The sequence below is a fragment of the Solea solea genome, chromosome 7 (genome assembly GCF_958295425.1).
Source record: "Solea solea chromosome 7, fSolSol10.1, whole genome shotgun sequence".
NCBI classification, from domain to species: Eukaryota; Metazoa; Chordata; class Actinopteri; order Pleuronectiformes; family Soleidae; genus Solea; species Solea solea.
Window position 1 is genome coordinate 20,247,279 of NC_081140.1, and position 13,445 is coordinate 20,260,723.

Sequence of the window (13,445 nt, forward strand, 5' to 3'; positions counted from 1 at the left end):
TTGGTGTTTCACAACACAAAATTTTAAATGAACTCTTCAGACAAACAAAGCTAATGTTCCAGTCCTGCTCATGACGATCAGACTAACACATTAAATTTTTTTTTTAAAGTAATAAAACACTATGGTAGTTGAGAGTGAAGTCTACAATAGTTGCTCACCGGACCTCGACTCGATCCAAAATCTTAATTATCAGTCGGATTGTTTCTTGTGAAACTACAAAATCCCTCTGAATGGCTCACCGATGCATCCGCTGATAACCCTGCAGTCGACCAGTTCCAGCTATTTCCCCCTTCACAAAAGTGGCGATTTCCTCCAAGTGCGCCTGATTCTTTCTGCGGAAAAGATGCATTTTCTTGCACATACTTTTTAAAGTCCTGATACTTGTGACAATGTGATGCTGATGTGCCAAAAGATTAAGTATCTCCGTGTTTGTGAAACCTATTCTAAAGTACAATTCCACTAAATGCTCCACAGCTGTTACATTACAGATCATTTAAATTTGACACATTTGACATTTCCATACACTTTTTCTGTATTAACTATTATTATATTATTATGCATGTTCATTTGTTAAGTGTTGGTGTGATCATCTGGTGCCTCTCTTTAACTGAGTTAAATCCAACTGTCTGACAGTGGCTGGCTTTGTCACATGCCTCCACCACCAAATATTCAAATAAAAATGGAGAATGGAGAATTTATTGTGTCGGGACATATTTTTCTCTTAGTCTGGGTTCTATGAACTGACTGACTTGACAGAGGAATGAGGGAGAGAAGATGTGGACTCACCAGAATAACTCTCCTCCACCTGAGGGGAAACGTCTCCTCCCTTCTGTTCACAGCTCCTCTGCACCTTCAGTCAGAGAGGGAAGGGCAGGACAGGAGTGTCTGCATCACCCCCAACGTGAGCCGCCCGAAAGGGCAGAACATCCAACTTCCATGCTCCCCAGATAACCACAACCTTTTGACTAAACTCTTCACCAAAAACGTTGAGATTTCCTAGGTTACATTTTATTTGTTTTGCTGTTGTAAACTATCACTAACAACCTTGTTTACAATGAACTCCTCCTGACAAATCTGACTGGCACGCGTCTTCTTCCCTCCACTCGTCCACCGAGTGTCCCTGCCCTTTCCAATCACCTAATCCTCCATCTGTGTGCACATCTGCCTCTCATTCACTCATTAACCTCCACATTATAAATACCTGTAACTCTAGTCTGTGCAAGGTTATCAGCTACCTCTAAACCAGGCACTTTTTGTTATCATTATTGTTGGTATTTGTGGTACCGTCTCAATGTTTACCTGATCTTCTGTAGCTTGTCTCACCTGTGTCAATCAGGACTATTTCTCTCTCTCAGGTGTCATGTAACACGAGTCAGTAAAACCTACAACCGTCTACTGAAACAGTATTTATTAGTCTAGCTATCTGTATCTGTATCTGTATCTGTACCAATATTTGATCAATATCCACAATCCCCAAGATTTTGATGAGTAAAGACCTTTTTTGATCTATTTGTTCAGGTTTGTTGTCTTGTTTTTATCTTTTTATTCGTAAATACACAGAGGAGTAGATATCCAGTGTCCAATTCCTTGTGTACGCCAATCTGTGTTCCTATTTTAACACTAGAGGGCAGTATTGTCTACATTTCTCCAACGACTGCACTTTTATCCATGCTTGTACTCAAGTAATCTTTTTTCACGAATTTTTTTTTAAGGAATATATTTGTTGTTTTTTTTTGACAAATCACACCTGTGGTGTACTTCACATATTCGCAATTATATGTGGTGAATTTCTTACCTGAACGTGGAAAGGTTGGTGGTAGAGTGACAGTCATGGCTTGTTCCAACGCGGATATGAGGACCACTGATGAGTTATGACCTTTAATGCTTTGACACTGTGTAATTTAACTTGGTTTCTCTGCTCTTTGTAGAGAGGATGTTGATGCTGTGAAAAAAAAAAACATAATTTCCAAAATACTCTGACCTTGGTGCCTCAACCAAGCCACATACAACCAGGAAATTAAATAATTTGCCCTTTTCAAATAAGTGTTACATGTGGTTAAAAACTGGCATTGCTTTGAATGTATACATGTCATTGATACCATTGTTTTGTATTTATTTGAGAAAATATGTTCCTTAGTTTTGTGGGAACCTAATTTTTAGGTTCTAGGACTGACGATTTACAAAATACAAAGAAAAGAGCTGTGATACACCTGTAATACACCTTAATGTTGACCTATATTCAAACACCAACACTCACAAAAGCAGCAACCACGGCCACAGAGCCGAGAATGGTGAGAGAGGAAGAAACAGCAAATACAGGACATAGGATGAGAGCTGGATGAAGGAGAGAGGAAAGTATGAAGGAATCATGTGAGATGAATGGAAGAGCCGCAGAGGAAAATCAGGAAAGCTCGGGGTTTGGGGGTCAATAAAGAGGAGATGCTGAGGAACGAAAGATGGATGGAGGAAAGAAACTAGATGGGGGGCCAGATCATAATTTTATGTTTCTCAGTTTGTCTTTTAGCAGCAGAAGACACAGAGCAACACTGACATCTAGTGGAAAAGAAACAAACAGCAGCATCTGGAAGTGTTCAGCGACTGATCCATTTATCTTTTCATGGCTGTGGGGCGGATTCTGCCTTTTTCCCCATTTTCTGAATATTTACAAAATTGCTACACACAAATGATCACAATTTATCAACTTAATTTGTTCTTTACAATAATCAGAATTAAGAATTTCTCCCGTGTGGGTTGTGGAAAATGAATGACATTGTCACACTAGATACAAGAACCCGTTTTCTTTTTCAAAAACTGTGAACAATGAAACAATGTCCAGGTTTTATAAAGGAACGAATCTGCAGTGAATCCGTGAGAATTATTTTCTCAGTCCAAGACTTGTGTGAAAAATGACCCTAATAAGATAATTATGAGATATGACCCACATCCCTGTGTCCTGGAAATGTCCAGTAATTTGTCATGATTGATATAATCGCATTGGAGGGTTTTTTTCTAACTGAAGTCCTGACATATCATCTGTGCTGACTGCACTGTGCTTGACCTGGAGCTAGTAAAACCATGGCTGCCAGTGGAGACACAAGGAAAATCAGATTTTACTCACTTATGTAAAGCTAACCACTATATCTTGCCATTTGACAGCCTTTTCCAGTTGCAATGACGTTTATGTCACACTGTTAATCACTTTCCACGCGCCAACGTCTACAGAGAACATATGTGATTCTACATTATATGGCACACAGGAGTTGTTGATTCACTGCTGCCTACATCAGTAAGTTCAAATGTTCGGTTCAGTTCCTTGTCCCTGCAAGCTAAAAATACAAATTTTATTCGATGAGCCTTTTGTTAAGTAGTCAATTTGCAAAATCATAAGTAAGTTCAACTAATTGTCTTTAAACATGTTTCAGATGATGAAACCCCCTGTTTGTTCCATGACAGTAAACTCTTCAATCACATAATTACTATGGAATTATTCATCACATCCGCAGCTATAAAGTTGTCACATTTTCTCTTTTCAATAGAAAATAGCATATATATGCCAAAGAACAGATAGAAATTAAACTGTGCCACATCTGGTCCAAATCATTTATTGTAGAAGTTTCTAGATTTACATAAAATAAATACAATAATGAAATGTGTTTCTGGCAGCAGACACTGCCTCATGTCTCCTAAATAAGCAGTTTCTCTTCTAACTATGAAAATCCAATTATTAGCTTAACATGACCAGACTTTAACCAGAGAGGACATAGATCAGAACAGTATCATTTACACATAATTATACATATACACATCATATTAATAGCTTTTAACCATGTTTTTTTTTTCAGCATAATGACTCCTGCTTTTATTGACAAACAAACAACAGATGGAACTAAACAAAAATGGATAAATACTATAAATCAATAAAGTCCCACCATACATTCATCCATAATTTAGTTCAAAATCTTTATACACTTAAAGGAAGAGCCATTATTTAATTATTATTATAAAACTCTTAAAAATATCAAGTAGTTGAGCTACTTCCTCCTGAAAAGTTAAATGTATTTCAATAACAAACAATCACATAGTCCAGAGACATCACCAGTGTTGTCTTCCTGCTCAGCAGCAGTTACTGGACTCTTGGGTCTGTTTTTCTCCTCCCAGCCACACGGGGGCGCTGTTGATCTTGGCGCTCTGGGCTTTGGCCTCTGTTGACTGACCCTGCATTCCCCCTCCCTCACTGGCCACGCGCTTGTGGATCTCAGAGGCCATGGTGAGGAAAGCTCTCTCCACGTTATCAGAGCTCTTAGCGCTCGTCTCCAGGAAGGGAATCTTGAGAGACGAGGCCATGTCCTGGGGGACGGACGACAAACAGAGTATGACAGAATGTATAAATATGCTAAACACAGCCTATCTACAAAATCTCCTCACGTATTTAAGAGTATAATTAAATATAAGTGATTTATATTGTTAAATAAGCATTTTGAATGTTTGAATTAAAAAAAAAAGTAAACGGTGAATGAACAAAGAATATTTCTTGGACGTATGTTGGAGTTAAAGCAGACATTTTCCAGAAGCTACTATAATTTTTCATGAACAACCACCAACAAACCTCTGTGAAAGCAGAGGTTGGAGCTGAGAATGATGTTTAAGTTCACAGGGTGGAGGAAGTCATCTTTGCGCTGGCCATGTTTGCTCTAATAGCGAAATACCACCATATTAGATTGTAAAAGTGTAGTGCAAACACCGAAGATACATGTCCACCAATGAAAGGTTGACAGTGTCATGGGACGTGTATGTGTATTTATACCAAATGTCAAGAGGTAACCACGCTAATGCAGCACAGAACTAAATCACAGCTTCTTGTTTTCCCCCCGGTGACGGAACACTATGGCCAAGGCCCGTATGTTGTTGTCGAGCTGTTCAAGCGACTGTCTTCAGTATGAGTTTAACATCTAACGTTGGTACAGACAAGCCTCGTATTTTTTAACTTTTGTCCTTTGTTCAGGAAATGATGTTCAATAGGCCTGTTATGTTTACTGTGGAGTCTGTTTAGTCATCCAAACTTGTTTATTAATGAATACTATTACAATACTTTTGCATACTGTTACACGCCTAGTGGTAAGATCTACAACATGAAACTTTTTAAGTAAAAAGTTGAAAACTAATTAAATAGCTCTATACGGCTATCACTGAGAGATAATTTGCTTAGTGACATAGGTCTCTCATACTTGATTGAAGTACATCAGAAGCACCACTGACAATGTTACCATGGTTACGCCTTTTTTTGCCTTTCACTTTTGGTCTCTCTTTTCAAACTGACTGAATTTGAATTGCTGCTTGAACAGCGCACATCACCGGGTCATGCTGGGAAAGGTCCCGGCTCTGCAACTGCATTTTCAAAATACTAAACGGGTTGAAGGGGCTGATCAGATTAGGTTTTAGTGAGTTTTTTGACCAGCGTGGAACTTGTACATTTGGGCAGAGTCTCTCTCTCTTTGGCTGTGTGGAGCCTGTTACCTGAGCAGTGGCAGCGTCCACCACTTTCTTGCTAACGAGGTCAGACTTGTTTCCCACCAGCAGCCTGGAGACGTTCTCGCAGGCGTAGCGGTCGATCTCGTCCAGCCACTGCTTCACGTTGTTAAAGGACTCCTGAGGAGTGACGCATGAAGGAAAAGTTAAAGGGATAGTCCAGGAGTGTGGTTGCATGATGCTCTGAAAAGTTGTTAGCACTGACTTCACCAAGCGCACTCCTGCCACTCAGTACTTGTACAGTTTAATACGAGCTAACCGTAAGCCGTAGTCCGACTAAGACAGGCAATCAGACAACGTGCCGAGTACGTCTGACTTGTGCAGTTTCCTGTCCTGACCTTTACGTCACAGAAAAACATACAGTGAGCGGTGATTTGAAGACACACTGACCTGCTCAGTGACATCATACACTATAATGATGCCATGGGCTCCTCTGTAGTAGCTGGAGGTGATGGTTCGAAACCTCTCCTGACCCGCTGTGTCCCACTAATGGAAACAAACACAGCATGATGGTGTGTCATTTTCATCAGTGACAATAATAACCTGAAATACACGACTATGCCAAACTCTTACAATTTGTAGTTTCACTGTCTTTCCGTCCATGTCAATGGTCCGGATCTTGAAGTCGACTCCGATGGTGGAGATGTAGCTCTCAGTATAGGTGTCGTCCTATAGCAGTGGGAGTATTTCAAATACAGTTATTCATTCATTTGTGTGTGTGTGTGTGTGTGTGTGTGTATGTGAGGCCTACCGCGAAGCGCAGCAGCAGACATGACTTTCCCACTCCAGAGTCACCAATCAGGAGAAGTTTGAATAGGTAGTCACTGAAGTGAGGAGACACGCACAGAATCACATACAAAAGATAGTTCAGTCTCATAGAGTCCTTGATATATTATAGATATCCATTTCAGAAACAGATGCAACTCAAACTGTTCAAATGTCACATAGAATTATTATAAACCAGGATGTGCAAGGCTGTAATTCTCATTATACTCTCAACCACTGTATTTCCTTCCAACATATAGTGGGTGTAGCTGTACGTTGTAACTATTATACAGACAGAATGTGACTGACAAATTAAAAACATACTTAGAAGAGATGAGAAGTGTGAGAGAAGCCTCATTGTCATCAGCAGAAATAGCTCTGAGGCCTACATTACCCATCACCCTCTGCATCCTGGTGATGCATCTCCAGGTTAGTGATAGTTGTACATGCAGAGAATGAAGTAGATATTTATTTCTGCAACCACAGATAAAAATCCAAGCAACACATCTACTATGTCTGACATGAATTCAATTCATTAATCAATGACCGGGTAAACAAAGATGAGTCAGCCAACAAAAATAAGGCCTGAAGATGTTAAAAGCTCTCACACTGTCTTTTAACTTGACATCTACAGTATGTACTGTATGTTGTGTAGGAGCAGAAACACAACGGCACATTCAGAAGAAACAACACTTACTATTCAGGATTCATGATCAGTGAGGTCGTTCCTGGCAACTTAAAGGAAAAACTACCCTGGATTAAAATCCAAAACCTGAAAACAGTTGGATTATGTCCCGCACTGTGAAGTTGTGTCCTGCTCTGTTGTCTGTCTGTGCGTTTGAGTATGTGTGAGTATGTGTGAGTATGTGTGTGTGTGTGTGTGTGTCTGTGTGTGTGTGTGTCCTTTGGAGGACAAATTGCAGAATATGCCGAGGCTACCTGTCTGCCAAGCTGACTGATGAGCTGACTGGTTCAGATGCATTATTTATTACTAAGGACCAGCTCAGGTTTCACTGGGGACAGCACCTGGGAACAAGACACACGCACACACACATACACACACACTAACTTTAGACCTGCAGCTATAGTTTCTTCAGTGTTTTTTACTGTTGCTTCACTGTGTTGCAGAGGCAGCATGAACACTGTCCCTCTGCTCTTTTCAGACACCACATTAATCTGAGAGCATCGCCTGTACTTTATACATCAGTGAACAAACAGAAAGTAGAATAGTTTCATCCAAGCTTCCAAGATACAACCAGCTTGAGACACGGATGCTTGCTCTCAATAATAAAAATGACTTCCAGCAGGAGACACACGGAAAATCACATATTAGCTATTTAACTAAAGCCCCACCTTTTAAAATCTACACCTGCTATGATGTGTTGTGGATGTTTGCCGCTTGGAGAAGTGGCAGAAGTAGACTGAGAACTCCTCTGTCCCCATGAGCTAAAAGTAATGATTTTCTCTCTGGACATTTGTGCAGGAGAGTGAGTTCGGTGAAGCAGCACAAACCTCACTTTCAGGTTGATAAAGGCTGTCTAACAACGTGATAAATTGGCAAATATAGTCCTAAAATTGCATACACTTTAGGGTCATTTAGGAGTATTTTATTTGCAGAATTAAATATGCTATCCAAAAATACATTTGTGTATAATCGCTTTAAAATAAAAACTATTTGTTTTGCATTTGCTTAAAATAAGCCTTTTTGTGTGTGCTTAAGGAAAGGGTCTGGGTTTCCAGAGGTCAACATCTTGCTTCATCAGATGTCTAGAGTTTGCATTTTGGGGCATATGAAGAAGTACAATGCACAATGTTGTTCTCTGCTGTTTATTTCTTTTTATTTTATGTTTATGTCTAATCTTACCATGTCTTCAGTAAGATGGTGCCTGCCTGTTTAAGGCTGGTTCTTGTTGACGGTGAAGTCATTGTTTACTACTGGCGCTTTTCCACTATACAGTTGTAGCATGACTCGGCTCAACTCAAAAGAAAGCGAGGCGAGTCGAGCCAAGTCGTACTCGAACTGTATAGAGGACGAGCATGTGTGTATGTGTGTCAGTACCTCTTACAACCACACTTCAAGCCCAAATAGCCTCACATGTATGTTGTATGTAACAAGTGAGTGTCCTTGTGTCCAGTTTTCCCAGCATCAATCCTTGTTTCCTTGCCTCTTCTCCTCACATCATCTCTTTTCTTGCCCTTCTTTCGTTGCCTCCCAAACTCTTGTTTTTAGAAATGGACAAAAGTGTAAGCGATGCAGTTTGATTCACTGCTGATTCCCGTGTGTGACCCACCCCCTGGTCACGGGAGCGAGCAGAGGGCAGGGGATTGTGGGATATGCGATGGCTGAGCAGCTGTCATGGGGTCAGGGGTCAGCAGCCCTGACAACGGCCTGTTGCCAGGGCAGAGGCGGTGGCGCGGTGGTTGCTAGGGCAGTGGCAGGCTTTGTGGTGCTCCCGATGGAGCATGGAGGTGGGAAAACTGGGGGAAGGGACCAAGAGAAAGGGAAGAAATAAAGAAAAAGAAGAGAAATTAACAAAGAGAGAGGGTTAAAAAGCAAGGGTGGGAAAATGAGAAGAGAAAGAAAGAAGGATGGAGACAGTGAAGGAGCAGAAAAGTAAGCTATAACCTGTAAAGAGGAGAGAAAAAAAACGTGTGAAAGAAGAGAACTTTCAACACAAAATAAGAGTGAAGACAATACAGCTTCGATTGGAGTCACAGAGTAGATAAACAACAGCAACTGACTGATCTTTAAATCCATTAAAGCACACTCAATACGGAACACCCTTTAAATCAAACCCAATAAAAGACAAAAGGATATGTTTTAATGTCTCATAAACTTCAGTTAATCTCATAAAGACTAGCAAGGATTGATTATACAATGAAATTAAGGAAAAAGTGTAGACAATACAAACATCATATATGATCCTTTAAATGAGATGATTTCACAAATATGTTGCAGCGTCTATCGATACAAACAGTCCAACGTTAACACCACCATTTTGAAGTTGAGTGTTTTAGTCTTGTTCTTCATTATAAACATTCCATATGGCAAAAATCTGGAATTGTCACCAGTGGTTCATGCCACGTCCAACCTCCTCTATTTCACTTTAAGGAGCACAACTGTATTTAAAACAGCAACAAGAACTATCTCTCTGCACTGAGCTCCTCCCATCTGATCAGTGCTGACTGATGCACTCGTTTCATGTGAGAAAGATGACCTGAAGCAATCCCGCCGTCTCTGACAGGCACCACCCATATTGACGTGTTTTATTGCATCTAGTCTTCTCTTGGATCTCTCGGTTTACGCTGAGCTAAAATGTTATAATAGAAAGGTTGATCAATAACCTCCCTCCCTACCTACCTTTAAAGGTCCAGTGTGAACGAATGAGTTTACATACAATGTGAGACTGCAGATTACAACAATCGTAGGACTCGTGCACTCACCCCTCTGTACTACAGTGTAGTATTTCACAAAAGATTTAAACGCTCTTTTACGTCTCTGCTCATTCTTCCACTCTCTTTGCCTTTTCCTCCTTCTCCTTTGTTGGTTTATGCGTCCAGTTTATGAGGGCAGAGATGTTCTTTCTGTGTCGTAAGCCTCTGTGAAACACACGCTCGGGCTGGTTTGTCTATTCCAGCTGCTGTAGAAACACAGCGGGCCCTAAAGCGAGGCCCTCGTCTAAACTACACAAACATACTTATGGTGGTAAAATTATTGGCAATATTGGCTAATAAACCCTCCTAGATGGACCTTTAAAAAGAAACATGAACTTTTCAGCAACACACAGTATTGTGTGTCATTTGTGTGTGCGCATGACTTTATGTGTGTTACAGTATTTATACGTGTTTCTCAGACATAATGAAGGGTGTGTGAGTCAGGTCATACATAAACACCAGAAGGCAGGATGCACTGTGTGTGCATGTGCGTGTGCATGTGTGTGCATGTGTGTGTGTGTGTGTGTGTGTGTGTGTGCTGTGTGCGGGTCAGTGGCTAGAGTTAAACCGGTCATTGTTCCTATCACTGTGTGTCCCAGGGGAACTGAGGGCCTGGGGATAAATAGGTGCTTTTCACTATTCACCTTTATTTTACCACAGTCCTGTGTTTGTTTGCCAGGGTGTGTTTGTGTGTCTAACGGTCTTTGAAAACAACCATATAACGTCTAAAAATAAAATTAAACAGACAGCAAATTAGATTATTTTATTTCTATTTATTAATTGGTAAAAAAAAAATATGTACTTGAAATAACTGCAAAATATGAGGCTAAACAACATCTCGCAACATTACACTCACCCATACTCGATGCATTAGTTTGCTTTGCGTTATCTGCAATGTGTTAGGCAGAACTTAGCGAGATCTTCAACTTTTCAAGTGGCAGTGTGCAGTGTTCTCCTGTCACCAGCGTTTTTGTTAAAAGTAAGTGAAACCAACAACAGACAGCACAGTACGCTTATTTTTACATTTGCATTACATTTTTGTTAGTCTCTATAACTGGCACAATCTAATTTCACAACATGTTCCTCAGTAATTTTGTTGTGCTGGTACAATGACAATAAAGTTCCTCAATCTTGAAACACTGACTTGTTTGTGTGTCTGTTTGTGTCTATGCGTGCATGTGTGATTTATGTGGAGTTACTTTGCCACTTTGTCTGTGTGTGTGTGTGTGTGTGTGTGTGTGTGTGTCGGTAAAGGGGGGGGTTTCATACAGGGACGGCCCTGAGGCCAATTAGGGACAGATAATTAACCTCATTGAGTCTGGATGTTGAATGAAGGCCTTATTCGAGAGAGCGAGAGAGAGCGAGAGAGAGAAATGTAAATATCTTCACATAATCCAGCCTCCTACAAATGACATCTTCACTGCACTCATTTCATTTGAAGCATCTTGCATAAATGATGTTTCTGTGGTTGTTATGGGATATTTAGGCCACATAAACGTTGCATGTTATACATTTCCACATATCTTCACTGCTGAGTACATTTCATTGAGTGAGCCATTTTTAAATGGCCAAATTCTGTTTTTCCATGTGTCCCTGCTGGCAGTCATGTTTTCACTGAGAGTGAGCCTCCATGTCTCAGCACAACAGGTTGCACACAACACAGTTAACACTGACACCACATTTCAAAAATACGGGAACAATATGTTTTTGTAACCCCTAATAATTTGCTTCTGTTCCACAAACTGTTCATTAGAGCACAGGGGCACAGAGAATGTATTTTTTTTATTATGGAGGGATAGAGGAAGCATAACAGTGAGATGCCACTGATGTTTAGGTTAAAGGATTACCTGGTTTCCTGTGAGGTAAAACAACTGTTGAAGGAGAACTTAAGGTTTAGGAATTTTCTGAAACATGAGTAAGGTAGTGAGATACTGAACAGTTGGAATATGGACGTGTCTTTGGGAAAGCTCTGCAGCCTCACCTGAGGCGTGAGATAAGTCAGGGGTCGTAGTGATACTATCATTGTTTTGCTGACAGAAGTTACACAGCTGGAACCTCAAGTCATTTTCCTTTTCAAGGGAAATTTTATGATTAACTTTAATAACTTCAATTTGAGTTTTGGAAGGGAATTTCATATTGTTATGGATGCAGGAATTCCCCTTCACTCAAATATGTTCCTCTTTTTTCCCTCCACAGTTTGGAATTTCCAGTTCCTCATATACACTACAGTCCCTGTCTCAACAATGAGTCCATGTACATGGAGGGAAAAACACTGCAAATTATACTAAACTGAAATTGTATTGAGCCTAATTGAACAGGGCAAAGTAGTGGTTATTTGTTGGGAGCTAATGTTGTTAGTCTCATGTTTAGAAATACCCTTAAAGGGCCAGTACAACTCAATTGTTACTTCAATTCTTTGTTAGTTTTTGCATCAAAATCACTTGGTTTCCTTCATGGGGATAATATTTGGCGGATTATAACTCACCCCGTCTTTTTTTTACTTGTTGAAATCCCTTTAAAGGGCCAATACAACCTATTCCACCAGTTCTGTCCTAATCTCAACACTCGAACTTGAAATTCCACGTTTCTTGAATTCTGGACACTGCACCTAAAACTGACAAATCCGCCAGGGCAGACACAATTTGAGGCAGTTTTTGTTTTTCAAGGTTGATGAAATTGGTAAAGCAATAATGTTTCCTCTTCTTCTTCCTCTCCTCTTCTAAAACTAACATGAGGCATTTTTTCCCCCTCTGTTTTTCCTTGTTTTTCTGTTGCTTTATTTCTCTTTTCGTGTATGTAACGCTGTCCCCTCCCTTCTCCTCTCCTGTTTTCCGTCTTTCTCTCTGCAGTGACAGCTGGTCCTCCACTTTCCCGCCAACGGAGCAGCTGTCCATACCAACTACAAGTATTTGAGAAGTGTGTGTGGGTGGGTGAGTGTGTGTGGGTGTGTGGGTGTGTGTGTTTAGTACAGATTCCATGTCTGTCTCTTTCTTCACACACACACACACACACTTCACAGACAGGAAGCAACATGACACTCATATTAAAAGACCCCTCTCTTATGCCACTGCTGGGAAGAATAGCGCTGGTAGCGTTGCGTTAACAGACTGTGTCTTGTCTTTCCCTTCTTCTCTGCTCTTGTTTTTCTCTGTAGTGTCTCTGCCCAAAGAGGTCAGAGGTCACCTCCCAGGCTGATGATATCATGACATCTTTTTGCAATGTCCCTTGTTGAAGTGTGACTTTCTGAAGCTGCCACATCGGCTGAGCCCAATCCTTTTCATCTTACCTGACCCAGCTCTCCCTCTTCAGGCAAACATTTAGTGTGAATATTTCTGATATAAACTACATTTGAAAACCGGATGCATCTCCGTCCAGTTGAGCATTTTAGCTCCATATCAGACATAATCGATATATCCATACTAACAAGTTGTATGTCCAAGCAACAACTTGATGAAGTGCATACACTGGGCATGTGTGTGTGCCTCATTGTCTACTCTACAAATAAAGAAACTGCTTTTTTCTGTTTTGTTACTAATGTGAAGTGTTGCTTTGTTTCACCACTGACAGTCGAGTCGTGGCTGATAAGAATCAGTAAGAAGAGAACATGGTCATTGTTTACCAAAGTCCACACTAAAACATGCAGTCGAAAAGGTGAGAAATCATCAGTTGAGGCCACAGCAGCTTCCCCTATTCCCCAAAAAAGAAATGTCTTTAATATT

The 13,445-nt window shown here is 40.5% G+C and overlaps 1 protein-coding gene across 1 annotated transcript; it reads right to left on the minus strand.

Moving 5' to 3' along the window:
• Nucleotides 1-4,004: 4,004 nt before the first annotated feature.
• Nucleotides 4,005-7,178, minus strand: LOC131462173 (ras-related protein Rab-1B-like). The gene is made up of 6 exons (XM_058633175.1): nt 6,989-7,178; nt 6,278-6,350; nt 6,100-6,195; nt 5,917-6,012; nt 5,515-5,646; nt 4,005-4,347 (listed from the first exon to the last, which is right to left on the minus strand). The coding sequence occupies exons 1-6, from the start codon at nt 7,000-7,002 to the stop codon at nt 4,114-4,116; spliced, it is 645 nt and encodes a 214-aa protein (XP_058489158.1). The 5' UTR covers nt 7,003-7,178; the 3' UTR covers nt 4,005-4,113.
• Nucleotides 7,179-13,445: the final 6,267 nt, after the last annotated feature.